At 35.4% G+C, this 20,849-nt stretch overlaps 1 protein-coding gene across 3 annotated transcripts in view; it reads right to left on the bottom strand.

Moving 5' to 3' along the window:
• Positions 1-2,379: 2,379 nt before the first annotated feature.
• LOC111461381 overlaps positions 2,380-20,849 on the bottom strand; it is a 55,237-nt gene continuing 36,767 nt past the window's right edge. For all 3 annotated transcript variants that reach the window (XM_023104889.1, XM_023104891.1, XM_023104890.1), the window contains 24 exons: positions 19,180-20,735; positions 17,878-19,082; positions 15,427-15,555; positions 13,971-14,126; positions 12,783-13,394; positions 12,638-12,709; positions 12,079-12,528; positions 11,312-11,483; positions 10,472-11,231; positions 10,265-10,381; positions 9,328-9,598; positions 8,418-8,531; positions 8,245-8,328; positions 7,654-7,704; positions 7,158-7,319; positions 6,755-7,071; positions 6,336-6,677; positions 6,191-6,254; positions 5,504-5,650; positions 4,379-4,483; positions 4,189-4,299; positions 4,007-4,111; positions 3,371-3,440; positions 2,380-3,297 (listed from right to left, as the gene is read on the bottom strand). In XM_023104889.1, the coding sequence (XP_022960657.1) occupies positions 2,588-3,297; positions 3,371-3,440; positions 4,007-4,111; positions 4,189-4,299; positions 4,379-4,483; positions 5,504-5,650; positions 6,191-6,254; positions 6,336-6,677; positions 6,755-7,071; positions 7,158-7,319; positions 7,654-7,704; positions 8,245-8,328; positions 8,418-8,531; positions 9,328-9,598; positions 10,265-10,381; positions 10,472-11,231; positions 11,312-11,483; positions 12,079-12,528; positions 12,638-12,709; positions 12,783-13,394; positions 13,971-14,126; positions 15,427-15,555; positions 17,878-19,082; positions 19,180-20,735 (7,882 nt within the window). In that variant the 3' untranslated portion in view covers positions 2,380-2,587. The remainder of the gene's footprint in view (positions 3,298-3,370; positions 3,441-4,006; positions 4,112-4,188; positions 4,300-4,378; positions 4,484-5,503; positions 5,651-6,190; positions 6,255-6,335; positions 6,678-6,754; positions 7,072-7,157; positions 7,320-7,653; positions 7,705-8,244; positions 8,329-8,417; positions 8,532-9,327; positions 9,599-10,264; positions 10,382-10,471; positions 11,232-11,311; positions 11,484-12,078; positions 12,529-12,637; positions 12,710-12,782; positions 13,395-13,970; positions 14,127-15,426; positions 15,556-17,877; positions 19,083-19,179; positions 20,736-20,849) is intronic.

Below are 20,849 nucleotides of genomic sequence, written 5' to 3'. Positions count from 1 at the left end.
AAAAAAAAAAAAAAAAAAAAAAAAAAAAAAAAAAAAAAAAAAAAAACTGTGTTGTTATTATATACTTGGAGTCAACAAAGAAAAACAAAAGGAAAAAGCATCTCTCTCAAGTGTCATTTTTAGAGTCTCTTTCATAAATGCTAAAACCTTTAAATTAAAATGATTTCATCTTAACGAAGAACGTCGAGTAAAATTAATTTATAGTAATAATCGAGAATAAATAAAATTTGTTTCTAAATAGATTTAAAGTAGTTTAATCAAAATTACTTGAATGATTCTAACGTGCAAATCTAATGGTAAGATATGTGTAAGAAACTCATAAATTAAGAAGCAAAATCTGTCACTATCACTTTCACTCTACGTGACTTTATATAACCCGAACTGAAACCCTAAACATTCGATGAAGTATCAATGAGTTATAACCTTCGAGCTAAATGATTACAGTAAGCCATTAACAAATGTAACACAAAAAGTAAATCCAAACTTTGAAAACTGAAAAAATAAGAAACTAAGAATAAGAGTTTTCAATTAGTGACTCGAGAACTTTTGTAACCATCCAAAAATTAATGAATCTTCACTTATAGTAGCACGAAACGTTCATTTCTGTAATAGCCTAAGCTCACTGTTAGTCGATATTGTCCTTTTGGAGCTTTTCTCTTTTGGGGTTCCCTTCAAAGTTTTTAAAATGCATCTGTTAAGAAGAGATTTTTACACCCTTATAAAAAAAAAATGTTCGTTCCCCTCTCCAACTGAGGTGGGATCTCACAATTTCATATACGAAACTTGAATCTTCCCTTAGGTAGCCCTTGAGTTTATTACATGCAACACCATGATTAAGTTGCCTCCGTTGTTCATATCACCTCGTATAGCCGATCTTCGACACGTAGAAGCATGACCAAAGTAAACTCGATACCGTCAGTAGGACGTCTAAGTCGACCCTATGGGTAGAATTGTAGGTAGGCCAAGTGGCTCGACAGCCTATGCTTTCAATCGCTATATGAAGGTGATGCAAGGAAAAAGTGATGATCATTTCAAAGATAAGGCCATATAGAGCACTATGTTATGATAAGGGCTCACCACTATCTCCCTCTAATATCTCAAACTGATTACAGCTCTTAGGTCAAGTAAGTGGCATCCCACAAAGCCATGTCTTTTATGTCCCTAAAATCATTCCCCACCGTCCTTTAAATTAGAGGGTCAAACACACCACATGTATGCCCTCTCTCCAATAACCTACACTTAATGAATGTCCCAATCCAAGTGCTTTTGGAATAAGTGAAATTACCTAAAAGTATTCGAGTTTAGGAGACGTTCGATTAAGCAGTTCATTAGAGGAATATTTTAGCTTTTGGGTCAGATCAACTCGACTACTGGTAACATATATTGTCCTCTTTGGACTTTTCCTCTGGTGTTTCTCCTTAAGGAGGTTTCCACACTCTTATAAGGAATGTTTCGTTTCCCTCTCTAACTGATGTGAGATCTTACAATATACTCTATTGGGCTCAACGTCCTCACTGGCACACTACTTGGTGTCGTCTGGCTCTAATACAATTTGTAACAGGTCAAGCCCACTGCTAGCAAATATTATTCGTTTTGACCCATTATATACAAATTTAAAAAATGTATATGTTAGGAAGAGGTTTTGACACCCTTATAAGAAATGTAATGTTTCGTTCCCCTTTTCAACTGATGTGAGATCTAAAAGTCTACTCCCTTGGGCCCAACGTCCTCATTGGCACACCGCTCGATGTCTGACTCTAGTACAATTTGTAATAGGTCAAGCCCACTGCTAGCAAATATTATTCGTTTTGACCCATTATGTATAAATTAAAAAACTGATGTGAGATCTTACAATCTACTCCCTTGAGCCCAACGTCCTCGCTGACACACTCCCTTGGGCCCAACGTCCTTGCTGGCACACCGTTTGATGTCTGGCTATAATACAATTTGTAACAGGTCAAGCCCACGGCTAGCAAATATTATCCGTTTTGATCTATTATATACAGATTTTAAAAATGCATATGTTAGGAAGAGGTTTTGACACCCTTATAACAAATGTTTCGTTCCCCTCTCCAACTAATGTGAGATCTAAAAATCTACTCCCTTGGACCCAACGTCCTCGCTGGCACACCGTTTAACGTCTGGTTCTAATATAATTTGTAACAGGTCAAGTCCACTGCTAGCAAATATTATCCGTTTTGACCCCTTATGTATAGATTTTAAAAACGCATATGCTAGGGAGAGGTTTTGACCTTCTTATAAGGAATGTTTCGCATGTTTTGCCTTGGGAGGAAAAGAATTAGAAGACCTTGTTGGGCTGTGTTGAACGAAGGAAGCATGCAAGTTCAGAAGAACAGAGCACATCCAGGCACACCCACAAAAAGGATCATTTTTCTTTCAACTTTTATTCAAACAATAAAATGAATTGGTAGATATGTAATCACAGAACAAACCATTTACAATGTGGCTGCAAATTTATCTCCCCTTTAGAGAGAATGAACGCCTATACATCATTTACATAGACTTGGTCATAAACTAATTCATTGGCCTGCCAAGCTTGGTCATAAGGATTAGACGAGGCGTTGGCCTATTTTACGTCATATCGATGAAGAACATGACCACGGTGCCAGCCCCGCTCTTTTGCTAATTCGATTGTAGACAACAATATCTTTAACAGATTTTCAGCATCTTCGTTGAGTTCGAGTTCGAGGTTTGTCTCAAAAATAGGAAGAGGAGTTGGACCAGTCCATCTTACTGTCCTACTACTATTCCCAATCACTCTTTTCTGGTGAGATGTATTTGACCTTGATAATAAGTCAGAGCTGCTTCCGACGATGTGCACGACAGCTCCATCAGTGTTGGTATCGGCATAGATTACAGTGTCCAGACCGATGGTTGATTCGATCGCCCATTTGGAATCAGCAGCAACGCCCCGAAATTCAGGCTTGCCCAAGTCGACTAAGCTTGCACAGCTAACAATTAAGATTAAACTCTGAGTGATGACAACAAATTTTCCAGCTAGTTTAAGAGCTTTGCAGGCAACTAAAACTTCATCGTTGAGTTTCATGTCATCTCCTCCCGCCTCGAGAAGTACCGATGTTCCAATTGCTTCTTCCCAGGAGAAAGGCCGCAGCGGAAGTACGCTGCTTAAAGGACGAGGAAGACGTACTCTAAGGTGCTGTGGTCTCATTTGATATAACCTACTTCGGTTTCGTATGCTCTGGGCTGTTTTTCCAGTAAGTTCTAGGACACTGGCAGCTGGTTTTGCCACAAGTCCTGTGATTCCTAATGCAATGCCTGCAGCCAAAGAGTACTTAGCAATTACAGTAAGATCAGAGAAAAAGAATGCCATAATATTGAAGTGGGTTACCTGAAAAGACCCCTGGAAGACCATGTCTCTCAGCTCCTTTGATTGGTGATTGAAGAAGACCAGTGAGCCCCTGAAAACAAGGTAAATAATTGGCACGAAGTTTATAAATTTAAAAACTCTCTTTTTGCAAGCTTCTGAGCATGTGAAGGATTAACGAGCAATATACAACGACTCGTTGGCAGATAAAAGTTAAATGAAACTGCAACCTACTAGCAAAATATCAAATCGTTTATGATACGTTGTCACTTCTTCCTACCCTGAGTTATATGCTATTTAAGCCGTAGTATTTCTTTATTTGCTTATAGTCATGTAACGTTGTTTTTTTTCAATTCTTCAAATCATTTTCAAATGTATTTCCTCGCTCACGTTTTCTAAACCTTTTCTCGCAATGTGACTCGAGGCCTGAACATACGTCGACGTTGTTCGCGACGTACGAATTTCTCTCGGCAATTAGTTAAATTCTTGCAACGTTGCGAGAAAAGGTTTAGAAAACGTGTCTGGAGAATCAAATTCTTGACTGAATTGTATCTAAAGCAGCGTTCTCAATTAGTTAAAACCATAGGATGCAGTCTAATGCAGTGCTTAGTTTACTTAAAGATCACCTATCTGCTACTAATACACATACTAATGCTGTACCTCTAAAACTTCACCAATAACACCTCCACCGTGTGAAGAAACGCCTGTCTGCTGCTGTCCGATTCTTGAAAAAGCTTGATCGTCAAACGTGAATGCAACGATACCCTGCAGAAATAGACGCATACAATAAAAATTGATACATCAAAGCTACTTGTTTAGAAATTAATCACGCAGAGAAATACCTTCCTCGCCGCTTTACTGAACTGAGTGGTAGCATCACTAAATGCATAGACTGTATTACTTAAAAGACTTGTAGTTCCTTGTACCATGCCAGTGATAAGCCCAGTTGGACTCTTTAAAAAAAAAAAAAAAAAACAGGCTTTCAGTGTACCAACAAGAGAGGCAAACTAGAGAGAGAGAGAGAGAAGAAACCTGCAAAACGCTCTTGGCGGGCACTGACAAGAAATCTCTTATGCCAATCCCCAATCTCCTAGCAAATCCCATGGGATTACCAATGACACCAGCAGAACCAAAAACCTGAAGATCAAGGTAAATCCAGAATTGGTAAAAGAATTAGCTAATCAATTTAGTTTCATTTTGGTATTGGAAACAAAAATTTATGACTTGTTGAAAGTAACCCATCCAAGAAGCCCATTCAAAGAGTGTAACTTGGCTCATATCTTCATGGACCAAGATCCCGTATCCCGTACTTTTCACTTCATTCCTCCGGAGTGAATTCATATCTGTTTTACATTGTTTTCTCGTCTTATAATGTTCCTGTTTTTTGGTTTACCTCGGTTACCGTTAGTTGTATTTAAATATTTGTTCATTCTTCTCCCTATAAGTCTAAGGTTGTAGCCATGCATTGTTAGTATGAATGAGAAGATCTTTCATTGTAAAACAAGATGACTAGATGAAAACCAAAATAAAAAATTGTTATATGAGCAATATGGATCAAGCAAACCATCATTAGACATAAAATAAAAATGAATTGAAAGAGATATCTTGTCAACTAATTCATTCAGGAAAGTGATAACAAGGAGCTAAAAGAGAGTTTCAAGGATAGAGTAAGAGCTAAAGAAATAAGTTATGTACACACAATTAACCAGTATATCACATTATAACATACGCAACCTCCGGGGAATCCCGATTCCAACGATTCCAAATTTAATCTAATATTCAATTGGCCCAACGTATCCAGACAACTCCTAAAACGACCTTTTAGTACAACTAACTACTAAGCTCATAATGTTGGTTGTGAACATGTTAACTAAGTGCAACCATTTTATTCTATTCTTATTCTTCTTTCTTTTTATGTATTGAGCCTTTCTCCTACATAAGAAAGCTACTGAATCATTGGAATACAAATATATTTTTGTTACATCTGAATTAAGAAATAAGTATTTAATATTTTATAGAGTCTCCTTGCCTATTGATTTTATAGTTAGTTGGAGATTTTGTTTCTAATCTTACAACCACCAATTTGATCACAGTAGTTCATGTGACCAGCTTTCTTAGGCTTTCTCACAATAGGTATACAGCCAATAAAATGCTTACCTTATATATCTCATGAAAAAGTTGCCTTGAGTAATGCCTAATCAGAATCTCTTGAATGGATTCCCAACTGGCCATTTGATGTGCAATACTCAAGCGCTTGAGATGAATCTGAGCTCCTTCAATGTCCCCGAGAGCTAAAAGACCTCGCTGTAATTCGGTGTTGATCAAGTATGACAGATTACAACCACTGGAAGCTGAGAAATATCTAATCTCTTTCCCATATAGAGTTATGAATGAAGTACAGCATATTTATGGTTATAAAACCAAAAAGGAAACAATCAAAGGGCTTAAATATAATAAAACAATCAGTGGTGTTCAAGTTGGGTAGAGCTGGAAAAAATGCAGAAAACTATGTAGGATTGCATGAATAGAAAACTTGTCTTCATGTTTCATACATTTTTAAATTCAGGACACAAAGGCCATTCACATTTTTTATATCCATTTGTCCCTTTGTCCCTCAAAACAAAAGTCAGAATTTGATATGCTTCCACAAATTCCCCAAAGGACAAGCCAATACAGAGATTGAACTCGCAAGCATACAGCTTTGGTTTTGTTGTTATCTTTTAGAAGTTATTATTTAGCTCATGGCATCAACCTATTGTTCCTTCAAATGATAAATTGCCTACTTTAGATAGTCGAGTTTTGTTACAACAATCTTCGATAAAAGAAGAGAACACAAATACTTACATGCATCAGTAATTCACCAGATGTAAGGATGGGGTTCCTGAGCACCCATGGAATGGTGGAAAAGCTAAGGCCAAGAAAAACTTTCGTTAGGATAGATAGCAGAGGAGAGCAAAATACAAAATAATTTTTCGTATGATGTCTATACCTTACTGTCAACTTAATAGGCGCCAAATCAAACAACTCAACATAAACTTTCTTTTGCTGTCTTGCTAAGCGATAAACCTGCTGCCAAGGAGCTCCAATAGGAGCCACTGAAGGTAATAATGTGCTGCCTCTAACGAGTCCATCAAAAACAGGATATTCTGAAAAATGAGGAGGTTCAGTCCTGGGACTGAAGTAGTCATGAGCTGGATCCTTTGCAGGAGGATGCATTATGGCATCTGAAAATTGAGACACTTCACCCTTTAAATTTGATGAGACATTTTTGAAAAACTCAAACAAGCTTAACATCACTTGCTGCTCAATCTCAAGTCGAAAATCTGATATTCTGCAAGAATTGAAGAGAAAAGGATCAGTTCTATGCATTTCATACTAACAAAAGATGTTAGATGCCAGAATGGGGACCTTAAGCATATATGTTCAAATGAAACCAGTAAACTATCCGTCTTTCGCCACTTTGATGCATAAAGATAGATTACAGGTTCAAGAGAGCCATCAGCTTGCAAAAATCTTTCACTTCTTGTTACTGCACCAATATCCTTGTTCAAGCTTCCAACTGGGTTGCTTCTGTATTCTTGATCAAAAGACAAGATAACAGGATATGGACTATTCCGAAATTGATTATCTATCTGAAGAGAGAGCAATTTTACAGAGAACTTCTGTTGATCCAAACTTTGCAGCAAATCGATAGTTACGTTTTTAGCACAGGCATACACCATTTCCTACATAGAAATAATATGAAGGATTGGCGTACGTAAAAGTAGGAGACAAAATTTTGAAAGCTAAGTTCAAATATATATATACAAACCTCGGGCCCGGAATTGATCAATGAAATACCAATATAAGATATAAAAACCGAAAATTTCTCCTTGTAATCAAGGAACTTTTCCTGTTTCTGAACCACTTTTTTCTTTTCTCCAAAATGAGGGACACTTGGAATATGATAAGTTGAATCAACAATGCTCAACACCTGCAACCAAAGTAAGACCATTGAAAAATAGTTCAAGATAAATCACGTGTAATGCATTGACTGTGTCCGAGAGTTCTTCTAGCATGGTCGAAATCACTTTCGCAATGGCTAAAAAGCAGTTTCCACTAAAAAACATCAACATCATTCTTTAAGGTAACATAAAATATACTTTTGCAAATAGTCAAAAGGCTATGATGACTTCAAAAGTACTATTGAAAAGGTGGAGAACTAAACATCAAATTGATTACGAATAACAAACTTTTCAATGAAGTAAATGCAATTAAGTACTTTTGCTAAAAGCACTCTAAAATACATGAAGATAATAAGAAAATACCTTTGTGGCTCCTTCGGCATTAACTGATAAATGAAACATCCTCTCATTTTTCTGAGACAAAAGTTAGTGATAAGTTAAAAGCTAGCTGATATTTTGCAATTGCTAAGGTCAAGTAATAAGCATATCTATGCATAGCTACAGTCAACACTGACATTAAGACTTCATTACCATTGATGTGGCATTTGATCTTAGAAATGTACAAACACCAACAAAAAAAAAAAAAAGAAAAGAAAAAAAGAATACCAATAGTTTGAACTCGTATCATAGTTACTCTTCATGATCAAAATTTTTTTTTCACGTGTCTTCCTCGTTTTTTAGTTAACAGACCACAAGAAAAAAATTCATCACACACAATATTCAAACTTCTGTTTCATATATAACCACTTCCCAATTTATGATAAAAGGTTTATTAGTTGCCATAGAACTGTGATTTTTATTTTAAATTGGCCATATTTCTTCAGCTCATCATTTTCATATCTCTTGCTGGGTAGCTTCAGCAGAAAACTTCGTATATACCTTTTTTTTTTTTTTGTATAAAATATAAAATTCTAAATATAGGGCATTAAAACAACGAAAGTCCAAAGAAAATACCCCAGTGGTTGATGGCAAGCACACAGGAACAAAATCCTGTACATCATCAAGAGCAAAAGATCCTAGTATGCGCTCTCCAGGAACCTAATATAATTTTCAGAAGGCATTTGTTAGCAGACAAAACTAGCAGACATAGGAAGCATTAATTGTTTAATTCAAAACATAAAACACACCTCAATAGTTAGACGGCGTGGATAGCAAGGTTCATCCCAAGAATAAGGGCAAGATGTATAGGGGTGAACGATAGTTTCAAAATTTTCACATCTTTGTTGGTAAATTCGTAATCTCTGTCAAAGAAGCAATCAACACCAACACAAAAGTAATGAAACTAAAGCATTAGATTCTTGAAGCTATAACATCTGTATATATAGTTATGCTAAACTTCAAATAGAATATCGTATGAATCCAGTAGCAAGCTTAGAATTTTATGTCAGAGGCACACAATTTGTATATCTATACATTTATATATAGTTTAAAATTCATTGGTGGAAACGAAAAACATACATTAATATACAAAGTTCAAATCAAGTAATACTAGTTGCTGTTATGTTTGACATATGAACACCCATGATAAGTACAGCAGATATTAAACCTCTGTGTGTGAACAATAAACTTATAAAACATTGAAAGAAATTCATAATTTTATTTAATACAAGGAAAATAATGAAAATACAAGAGTGAGAGAGAGGAAGGGATAAAAATAAAAATAAATTTACAAAAATGTACATGAATGATAATATAATATTCATATCCATATTTAAATAAATACCTACATTATTTAAAAGAAAAAAGGGTTTGATATTAACGAAGTTTTTTAATTATTTATTTAAAAGTAAGAAAAATAAATGGTAAAATCATATTGTCAATCATTTTACATACCATTGACAATCCAATTATACCATTTGGTATCTTCCCCTTCCCTTCAGTTTAAATATAGGACCGTAGATATCTCTCCAACAAGAGAATAAAACAGACCTTTTTCATATCTGAAATTTCCTAAAAAACATTGAAACTACTAAAAACATAACAATTAAAACCTGATAACATATTCTTTCCAACTGAAAAAGAAACAATGTCACCTACCTCCTTTGAAAAGTTATCGATTCTGTAAGGTACGTATCCTGTGTCATCATCTGACAGCAGAATCAAATTCGTCCCCGAATTTCCATGACCATTTCCAACAATCTTATTGTCAGTTGATACATCAACATTCTGAACTTCAATTCTAAGAACATATGAGGAACCAGTGATATAATTTCGCATTTTCACTAGAGTATCACCAAGTTGATCAGGTATGAAGCTGCCGGACCATTGCCACCCAGGCTCATTATAACGAACAGAAACCAGTAATTCCCTAATCATAAGTCGATAATCAGGCAAGCAAATGAGTAGAAAAGCGACGTCAAGCAAGTGTTGTGTTGTTAATGAACAAGGAAAACAAGCTAACAGGCCATCTACAAGCTAAAAGGATATGGGAATATAACACAAACCAATCAAATAAATATTGCATCAAAACTATTGGATGAGAGCACAAAGTAAGCACCATTGCCAGTTAGGAAATGACTAAAAGAAGATCTTGATCAAGAATCAAAGAGGGAAGGCGTGAAGAAATGAGTAAAGAGAGACAACAAAGAATATCAATCCAATTTGGTCCAAGTTGTCAATTTCATGTTTGGTCTTTCACTGAAGTACAAAAATAGAATGATAGCTGTTGGGACATCAACTTATTTCTTTTATGGAAGTACAAAAATATATTTTAATATGGAGAAGTTATTGAACAAAATATATTTTAATGTGTACCATTTTTCTTTCATATTGATTTTTAATCTTTTCTAGTAATCTTAACAACAAAAGAAGTCTATTCTAAAAGAAAGAAATAAATATCTCAACCGTTATCATTGTCTCTTCATCATGTACTCAAAGTTTATCTACCACGCATTTTGATTGATATAGATAAAGCAATTCAAGTTGATTCCTAAATGTAGTAATGGGAATACTGCAATCACACAAGCCAGTATACCTAGTTGTATCAGTCCACTGAAGGTGGAAATGTTCTCCAACTGCTAAAGGGATGACAGAATCAGTTCCCTTCTGTTTATAGCATAAATCCTTGGAACATGCATTACTTATGACATATCTGCAATGTCAACAATGTAAGAAGATGAAGACAGAAAAAAAATGAAAGACGTGAAAAATATCATTGGCTGGTTGAAGCAAACAATATTACCGAGGCTGGAACATAATTATGCTTGTTATCTCAGGAGAAGATCCAGAAATTGCACTAGACGTAACAGAGATCACATTGGCAGCATTTGGTGATGATTGTGGTATAAGAACAGTAGCTGAACCATTTCTAGGAACAAGATAGAATGGGCTTGACCAAGAAGCACTTCGAATATTTTCTACACTACATTCTGGCAGGGACCTGCTCGCCCTAACCATAACTTCATCTGCAGATGAGGGTTTACAGGGAGAAAACATATGTGCTCTAACTTTCACTTGCTTAAAACCTAAAGAATTAGGGTCCCTTGCAGATGTACGGCTACTTGGACTTGAACTTACCTTAGAAGTATTTTCAGAGGATTTTAAGTTGAAGTCCTTTTTGTTTGACAGGACACAAGACTTTTGAAGATGATTGCGTGAAATAAAAGTTCTTCCATTTAAATTGTCCAACTGCATATTTGAATTTTCCATAGTTGAGACAGGTTTCTTCACTAAAGAATTGCGCCAACTTGGAGATATTGCATGAGAGTCACTGCACCCAGTAATTGAGCTAAGACCATTTCGCTCGCCTGCAGAATGTTCATGTTCAACTGTATCGTAATATGATGGTACAAAGATGCTCACACCTTTTTGTTCATATGCTGATTCTGAAATCCAGAGGGGAATGGCAGTACAGTTATATAATAGGAAGGGAACAAAAAAATTGAGTTCTCTGCTGCCAGAAAATGCATCCACCGATTTATCAAGTGTTATGTGTATTGGACCTATAAGAAGATAAGGGCATTAATAAATAATTTTGCTGTTATATATATAAAAAAAAAATAAATAAATAACATCAAGATACCAGGACTTAATGTGATGGTCTCAGAAAGTGAGAACTTGATTCCATCGAACTTTGCTATTGAGCAAAATGTTTCTGCTCTAGGGAACTTCACATATGAAGGTCTATATCCATGGATTTGGATTTCAAGTTCTAGATCATGTGAAGGATCGATATGATGAAAGAAAGTCTTGACCTAGAAACAATCCAAGGGGCGTTCTTCAGCTCAAGTAACAATAACTTCAACAATATATAAAAGGGCTAAATATATCAAATGATACTTATGTTTTAGGTGATTCTCAAGTTGGCCATTAATCTTTTTAAATTCTAAATTTTACCCACAATGTATTAACAATTCCCAATTAGGATCTATTATTATAAAAAGTTAATTTATCATTACTTTTATCAACATATATGAGCATGTCAATTTAAATATAGCTCAACGTATTATATTATTGATTAAACTTCCAAAAGTTTAAATCTCCAACATTTATTGTTGAACCCAAACATATTTGAGCATGTAGATAGACTATTTAGATGCTACTTGACACAGAACCAAGCTTTCCTATCATCAAAACTTGACCCACCCATGAACAATTTTTTATGGAAGGACTTAGTTGAGAATTTTTAATACAATAGAGGTAAATTGTGAATTTTAAATGACTATGACCAAATTGAAGATTATACTAAAGAATAACGACCATTCGATATATTTAGCCAATAAATAAATGCAGCCAACCTTGCAGCTCAACTTCAAAGATATGATAAAGGAAGGAAAATATCACACAAACCTCTGAAAGAATTGCAGAATGTATCATTCCACCAGTATCTACAATTAGTTTAGCTTCTTCAGGAAGAAAGCTCCTCACTGCCAGTGGAGTGCTAAGGGTCAAGTGGTGAATACACCGTTCCTGTGATTCAGCTGGACTGTGGATTTTCAGATCAGAGCCAACTGCTGATTGCATTAAATCATTACCAATCTTCCTGGGCTTCTCATGGGCAGGCAGTATAATATTTCTTGTTGACATGCAACAGCGAAATGGATCACTACTGGGATGAGATGGATAAGAAACAAAGGACCTAAATAATCCTACTTTACTCTCCTGAGAAAGAAGATTTGAGAGGTTATAAGTTTCACTCCACAAGTAAGAGTTTCCACTAGGACGCCACCTCACACAACCAGCTTCAGCCAAATGCAGAGGCAGCGGCATTGCTTGACCAGGGTTCAAGGGATCCAAGATCTGTAAAAAGAAACCGAGAGCGAAGGAGAGGAGAAAGAGGAATTGATCACAAATAATTTAATTCAAAGAAACTGAAATTAGGTTCTCTAACATATTTATGAGTCCATACTTTTGGCGCCACACCAAATGGAATGTCAAAGCGGAACTCCAGTGGCCTTGATGTTTGATTGAAAAGTATAACCTGAATATAGGAATGTTAAAAGAATGTCCCTCTAGATCATAGAAAATGAAAACAAAGCAGAATGTCTGCATACCGTGGAGTACAGTTGAATAAGCTTCCCATAACGCTGAACAGAAACATCAAAAACAACTGGAACTACGAAGCCTCCGCTCATATGTTTTCTATACTTCTCCACGCTATCAACATCTTTTGACATGTTATCAGGCATATTCAGTTCCTCATTTGATGACTTGGAAAAGTCAACCTCAAAGTATGTCTGCCCAACAAGATCCATGGAAATGGGAATAGATGGAACAGATGTACCATCAAGTTGGATGGAAATAAAATGATGACCTACGCCATATGTGTGCTGCTCGCCTAGTTTTTCCAATGAATGAAAGGATCTGTGACGAAAGAATTGTTTTTCAGCAGATTCACTAATATAAATTGGAACAGAACAGCCTGGTTGCACATATCTTCTTTCTTTGAACACTGAGATGTCAAACTCAACAGAATCAAAGGGTCCTTCATAAACATGATATTCAAGAGGCAACGAAGTTAAATTCTGTAGTACATAAGGAGCATGTTTTCCAGCAATAATATTTTCAACATGGGGAGAGTTCAGAGATAGTTGGCTTTGAGGAGTATCATCTTTTCCAATCAGATCCCAAGCGTCCTTGATCATGTCAATTGTCCTAGAAAGACACTACAAAACCAAAATAAATTGAAAAAAACGCTTATTCTTCCATTGGTATGGGTGGACAAATAAAATGACAATAAAATCTAACTTTAATTAAAGAAAATACTCAAATCTCAATAGCAAGGATGCACAAAATAACAAAATCTACTTGGAGGAGAGTGTTCTGAACTGTCTTGAGAAAGAGGCAGATTTATTTCATGATTACTGGACATGAAATCTTGCATATTTATATCTTTGATTAATTTCCTTGTATTTTTCCATATCTATCCAGTGATAATTATTTTCCGATAAATCATTGTGCTAGCTAGAATTTATTTTCCATATGTCTTTGAGGTTGGATTCTTCATGCAAGTTAACAAAAAAAAGTAGTACAAAGGTTTCTCCTCACTTGACTTCTGTTTGAGACGGTGAATAAAAAAAAAACTACACTTCGTTTAAAGATTGAAATGTTTCAATATTATTTAAAATGTCAAGAGGTGCCAATGCATTATTTTTACATGCAGGGCTTGGGAAAACCTCGATAAGTCGATAAAAGAGACAACCATAAAAGAAAAGCAAGGGCACATAGATATGAAACTTTACCTCAGTAAAGGGTTCTGTGAGGTTTAAATTGAGATGTGAGGAAGACACGAGATGCACATCAGTCAAAACAGAACTGTTCAACAGAGAACTGCTCTCTTGTTTCCGAGTCACATTTATTGTAAAGTTCCAAGGCTCGATAAAAGGTTCCCAAAACACCTTCAAACACACAATAAGGAAGTATTGAAACGGTTAAAATTAATCATAGTCAAGTACTCTTGAGAGTAGATCTATGAGTCATACACCAATATGTAAAGTATGATGTATATAAATATGTATACGTGCATTTGTGATCACTACTCTGAGTCATACGCCAATATGTAAAGTATGATGTATATAAATATGGATACGTGCATTTGTGATCACTACTTGCATGAGGCATGCTTGAGAGAGTAGTTGACATGAATATTTGTTTTCTTTAAGAACAATGTAAATGATTTTTATATGTTAATATTACCACTAAACTCAAAAGCTTAAGGAGTTATGATAAATTTAAATATATCAGTATTTTAATGTTTCTCCTCACTTGTGAGATTAAAATTTGTAGAAGGCCCAACTAGTAGAAATCAATAATAATTGGAGAGAAAATGGCATTACTAAGAATGAACGTCATAGACCAACTAATCGACTTTGAACAGTTGGTTCAAAGGTATATGTTGGTCGGGATCAGCAAAACCAACCTGTTGGTTGATCGATGAGCCCAATAAGGGCTCAAACCAACCAAACCGACTGACCATACTAGGAACTAAGTCTGTCGATCGATGAGCCCAGTAAGGGCTCAAACTAACCAAACCAACTGACCATACTAGGAACTACAAAAAGGGGAAAAAAAAAAAAAAAGCCAAAAAGTTTTGTTCACGGCACCATGTTGATGCTTCTGCATCAGCAGCTCCTTTGAGTAGACCAGAAGGTTAAACTTGTTAAACTTTTTTCCTGTTACTTCTTACGGTTTTTTCTTTCTATTTACCCTTCTCCATTTCTCTCTCTCTCCACCTCTCCCTTTTCTTCGTTTTTCTTCTTTTCTTCTTTCTTCTTCTGTTCTTCTCTTGCCCTTTCTTCTTTTCTTCTCCCTTTCTTATTTGTTTTCTTCTTTTCTTTCCTTTGCACCCTCTTTTTGTTCAATTCATTAGATTCACAAAACTGACAACAACCGAGCGACTGCCAGTGTGGTACATCAGAACCCAACCTCTCCAAAACTGATGGCCGAAAACTAACATGTCAGTGGTCGACATTGGTTTGAGACCAAAACCGATGCCAACTGATGCCAACCGACCAATGATCACCCCTTGACATTACAGGTGTTTGAACACATGACCTACTCTCATATTAGGTTAAATGACTACTAACCCTAAAAGCTTAAACTGATGAGTCAGAATCAATATAATTATATCAATACCTTAACATTGTATCATGTTCTCATGTTTTTAAAACTTATACACATGCTTAAACAGTCAGATACCTTTTGAATGTTATTGTAATTCATGCTCAGTTCACCAGTGATAAAGTCCTCCATGGTGCTTTTGGTCATGCTAATACGCAAGATAACATTCCTCATAAGAATTTCCAGCAGCGGTCTGCAACAACTCCACTACAAGATAACAATAAAACTACGATCTTTAAGAGGAGAGGGAAAAGTAGAATTCAAGATGCAATCCATCCAACAAATGTTTGGGGAAAAAAAAAAGGTGAAAAAACAAAGGAGTCTGCCAGATACACCACGATGGATGGGCAATCCATCCAACAAATGTTTGGGGAAAAAAAAAAGGTGAAAAAACAAAGGAGTCTGCCAGATACACCACGAGAATCCCATCCATCTACAAATGTTATGACCCATGTTTACACCCAAGCTATTTATTTTCCTCATTAACCAATAACATTCCTCAAATATTAAATAGTTTACTGTCCAAAACTTCCACAAAACGGCAAGGTAATAATGAAAGATCTGCATAATTTCACACAGAGCACATCAATTTCAAAAGAAAAAACACTGTACTGCTGCAGACTGAGAAATGATGTTAGTATTGAAAGGGTTGTATTGGAGATGTTACTAGGATAATAGTAGTGGCATAGTTGTCATTATATAGGAAGCTAGTTAGAGTTGATGGTTATAAAAAGAGTTAAAGGTTTAAGAGCTGAGCATAATGTTGGGAATTGGTTCATTGCTCAACTTGGGTGAGAGATTGCCCTCTCAAGAAGTTATTCTAACTGTAATTTACTCTTTGAAGTTGCAATATAATGTCAGTGTTGTTATCTTCTAATCAGGATCCAAATAAAATACTTGAACCTTCTTAAAAATCATGAACTCTAATTTTACCCACTGTTTAACAAAAGAAAAATGATTGATTACTTGTAAAGAGTCACCCTAAACCTTCAATTAAAGGACTATTTGAAGAAAAGAAAAGCCGGCTGAGAAAAAATAAAATACCTACAATGAAAGGATGAAACAGGATATGAAAGAGGAAACAAAATGTCCGGAGCATATTCAATTGACCAGCAATTTTCCCAAAATAAAACAACCGTCCTTGGTCAAGCCAGCATCAAACAAATTAAAGATCAGTATGATCGTGAAAAAAGAACATCCGAAGATTCCTATCGGACTTGAGAAAAAAAACCTTTCGGAAATCAACCACAACCAATTAAGCAAGGAACAATGAATGGGAAAAACTATCTGCTCCTGAATGGATTCCCAAAACTATTCCCTAGTTAGAACTGTATTCCTGCTAAAGTACCAACACCCAAAACCACCTTTGACCTTAACTTATAGGATGCATTACCATCTTGTCAACCAATTAGTGTAAATCTATACCCGTAAAACAAGGACTACAAAAATAATAATTTAAATGTATCAGTATAACTGTAAAATGAGGTAAAAAAAAAAAACTAATAATAATACAACAATACAAACATTTTAATTATAAGTTTTATCACATGTATTAATCAACTATAAACATGACATTGTCATTTAAAAAGATATATTTTCATCTAAACTTTACACAGAATTAAGATTTATTGTTAGAATTTGGCATGACTGTCACTACTCTATTATACATCAACCATTTTAGAAGTCAAAGATAAAACTAACAATTCTGAGTTTCTGGTTTAATTATGATAATTAACACTAAAATAAAATCTTCAAAACTAGTACACAGTTATAAAATGTGCCAAGACCAAAATGTTTTAATTTTAATGTTTGATTAGGTCATGAACCTAGCCCCTTGGCCTCTTTTTTATTAGCAATGTTTCTCCTTGTTTCTATCGGACATAATTTAGATGGACATGATGAATTAACATTTTTCAAAAATTTACCCATGAGAATGCAAAATAAAATCAGAAAATTCTATAGCACACCATGTTGAGGACTCGCATGAAACCTTTCTTGTTTTTGTTTTTTTTTTTTGGTTTTTGTGGGGACAGCTGCTTGATCATATATCTTCGTTCACAACCAAGCATATTAGGGTGCTGTTCAAAGGGGAATCAAACTCATTTCTCTTACCATTGGATTACAAGTTTATATCAGTGGAATAGATAAAATGTATTACTTCAAAGAATAACCAGTTTGTTGTGACCAAGCTGCTAGTTCGCATAGCACATCAACATACTCGAACCTTTCACAGTTAGTGATACATCTTTCTTTCTTTATTTTCTTTTTCCCAAAACGTATGTTTTTTTGTTCTGTTTTTTCCACCCTATTTGAGTGCTTGGAAACAGAGACACACTATATATTCAGGAACGCACCTCATACAAACACCCCAAACTTTTTTCTAGTAACATAAGCACTAAAAATATATACAAGATGTTGAGAATCAGATGCTCAATGTCAAATCATAAATATCGTAATTAATAGAAAGAAAGCCGCTGTAGTTTTCCATATAAACCAATGTGAAATACTTTAAAGTTACCAGGAACATACCCGTCCATCACTCAGTAGAAATGAAACTTTCTTCAGTTGTACTTCGAACTCAATAGGACAAGATGTAGACATGGATGAGTTTGTCTCAGAGATATTGGATTCAATATGCTTCCAGAAATAGAATACGTGATAAGAAAACCAAATATTGAAACATTCACACTGAATCTTCAGTTGGATTAAACTAGGCTTCAATTGATTGCTGCTTACATCAACATCCAAATTGACTCCAAAAATCTCAAAAAGAGGACAAGGTTGGACACTTTTTTCCTCGCACTTAGATAACATGCCACACACTTTTTCCATGCCAGACTTTAAAGATGTTTTTTTACTGTTAATAAGTAACTCAGTTCTTTTACTGTGAAAAGAAACCATAATGAATCTGCAGTACTTTTCTTCCACGACATCAGAAGAAACATTCTGATCTGCCTTCTCATCAACTTCTGCAATCTGAATTTCCCTAAAGGATTCCGTAACATACACAGGAAAGTGAAACGTAATTACCATGTCCTTTACTCTAGCAATAAGTATAGTATCATCACTCTCTATATCCTCTGATGCTGATTCAATTGACATGGACGAAGAACACACACCATTAGGAGAAGTGATTGATGAATCTCCTAATGCAGTGTTATACGGGATAACATCCTTAAATGTACTCGTGCTCACAAAATTAGTCATTTTTCCAACATAAGAATTCAATAGATCAACAATCTCTATCCATTCTGAACAATATAACCAAACATCGATAGATGGAAGGGAAACACAAATTTCAACTGGACCTTGACTTGACCTTGAAATGGAGATGTCAGGTACAGGTGACAACTTCTCCGAGCTGGATTTAGCCATGACAACAGATTTGGGCACTGAGTATAAGACCATCAAAGAGAAACAAAAATTCATCTCTTCGACGAAATCATTTCTCGATGATCCAGAGCATGTAAACTGCATTTCTACCCTGTAATTCATTTCCAACAATTCATTTCTCTGCCGTTTTAATTTCAAAAAAAGTGAATCAATGCAACATTCAAATTCAGTGAGTGTTGTGTCTGACACAGGAAATAAAACTGCAGTGCCCTCCTTCAGACACCTCGTTAACTGAAGAAACTGTAGAACATCAGACTTGAAACATCTAGATTGGTCTTCAACGGATGCAAATTGATTTATGTTCTCCAGAAGGGCCATAAATCCATCAAGTGCATGATTATCTATTTAAACAATAAAACAAAATTTATTTACTATGAACACAATTATGACCACCAAAAAAGGGAATAACAAGAAGCTATCTAGAAATATCATACATACCATCAACAATTACTTCACAATTTCTTATCCTCGTCATTATACATGTTGCTTGCAAGCTATTGTTGATAAACTCACTTTCACAAGGTATTCTGACCCAGATATCTGCGTTTAGCTGTTCAACTAGACTAATGTTTTGACACTCAGTACCTTGACAGAAAAATGATGAACTATGTCTCTCCTTGAAAAGCAGTAACGAGAGAAGCAACTCTCGTCCAAAAAGATTTAAACAGTTATTTGTCTCAGCAAGCTTGTGAATTGGAATAGAACATTCAGGAGGAATGTCCTTCAATGCATCTTCTAAACTGCTTCCAAAGAAGAACGTAAAATATAACTGTTTAATCTCAAACCTAAGAAACTGAAGCTCATAGTTTTCGACAGGCATAATCAAAGCTGAATCCAGAATTTCAAATTTATAAAGAACGGAAGTTTCTTCTTCTAAACCAGCATGCCCATTCCTCCCAGTGAAACATTGTTCATTTGACTGCAAACTCCAATCAGGCAACTTAAAATAACCAATAATCATGGCCAAATATTCAGGTGGCAAGAAACAACAAACATGTTGAATCCCAACACTGATTTCAATTTTGGCACTCGATGACACACTTTTTCCTTGTCTAACGCGGAAATTTAAAATAGGACACAAATATGGAAATGAAGGGCCCCATACTAACTCAAGATAATTTTTTGTCCATGAGGACGTGATGGTCAATCCCTCTACTGAGCATAAAACGTCAGAATAATCTTCACAAATAAACAAAGAAGATTTACAATTTGGAAGCGTGAGAGATCCAACAATGCAAGAAGAATCATGGAAATGGATTTTGATTCCACATAAAGCCAAATAAATATCATGGAGACTATGGTTGCAGGAACTCCCTGAAGTAACAGATGAATCCATACCAAATTTAGGTTTTGATGGTTGGGTGTGGAAGATAGTAGGTTCCTTCTCCAGACCAAAGACTGGAATTTTTATTTCTCTATCCCTTACTTTGTAATGTTTTCTCCACTCGGAACTCTCAAGGCTGCCAAGAAAGCCAGAATTCTGTACTGTAATGAAAGGAAAACAATCGAATGGAATGCTGTCATGTCCAATTGAATCAATTTCCATAAAGTTTGTGAAACCAAATCTTTGGTTTGGTGGCAAAGGCATGGGTTTTACACATTCATCATTCATTCCAGGTCCAATATCGCTTTCACCACTGAAAGTTGCATTGCAGGCAGATAGTCTCTCATAAAACCCAGTGAGCAATCCATACACATATGGATAGCAGTGGATTTCAGCATCGTTCAAATGTATGGCAATATTAGCTCCATCATTTCTGCCAGAGTTGAAGTGTAAGGTGCAGCATTTTCCAGCATTAATATTCATACCATTCAAACCATCATCATTCTTGGTATGTCGACTATGAATGCCATGCAGATGAGACGATGTATCATGGGATTTATTGCCACCAGAATACAAAATCTGCCTATCTCCATCACCATTCATGGGAAGAATTGCAATATTCATTGCCTTCATGCCGATCCATAGCTCCTCCAAAACTAAAATATCATACCTGAAATACAATAGCATTGACATTTACACAAAACAATTTGATATATTTCAATAATCAAATAGTTAGAAAAAATGTGGAGGAAAAAATAAAGAGAAAAACTTGAGAAACCTTTGT

This window comes from Cucurbita moschata, unplaced genomic scaffold (assembly GCF_002738365.1).
Source record: "Cucurbita moschata cultivar Rifu unplaced genomic scaffold, Cmos_1.0 Cmo_Scf00025, whole genome shotgun sequence".
In the NCBI taxonomy this organism is placed as follows: domain Eukaryota; kingdom Viridiplantae; phylum Streptophyta; class Magnoliopsida; order Cucurbitales; family Cucurbitaceae; genus Cucurbita; species Cucurbita moschata.
Note: the sequence above shows the minus strand (reverse complement) of the source record. Positions and strands in the feature narration are given on the sequence as shown.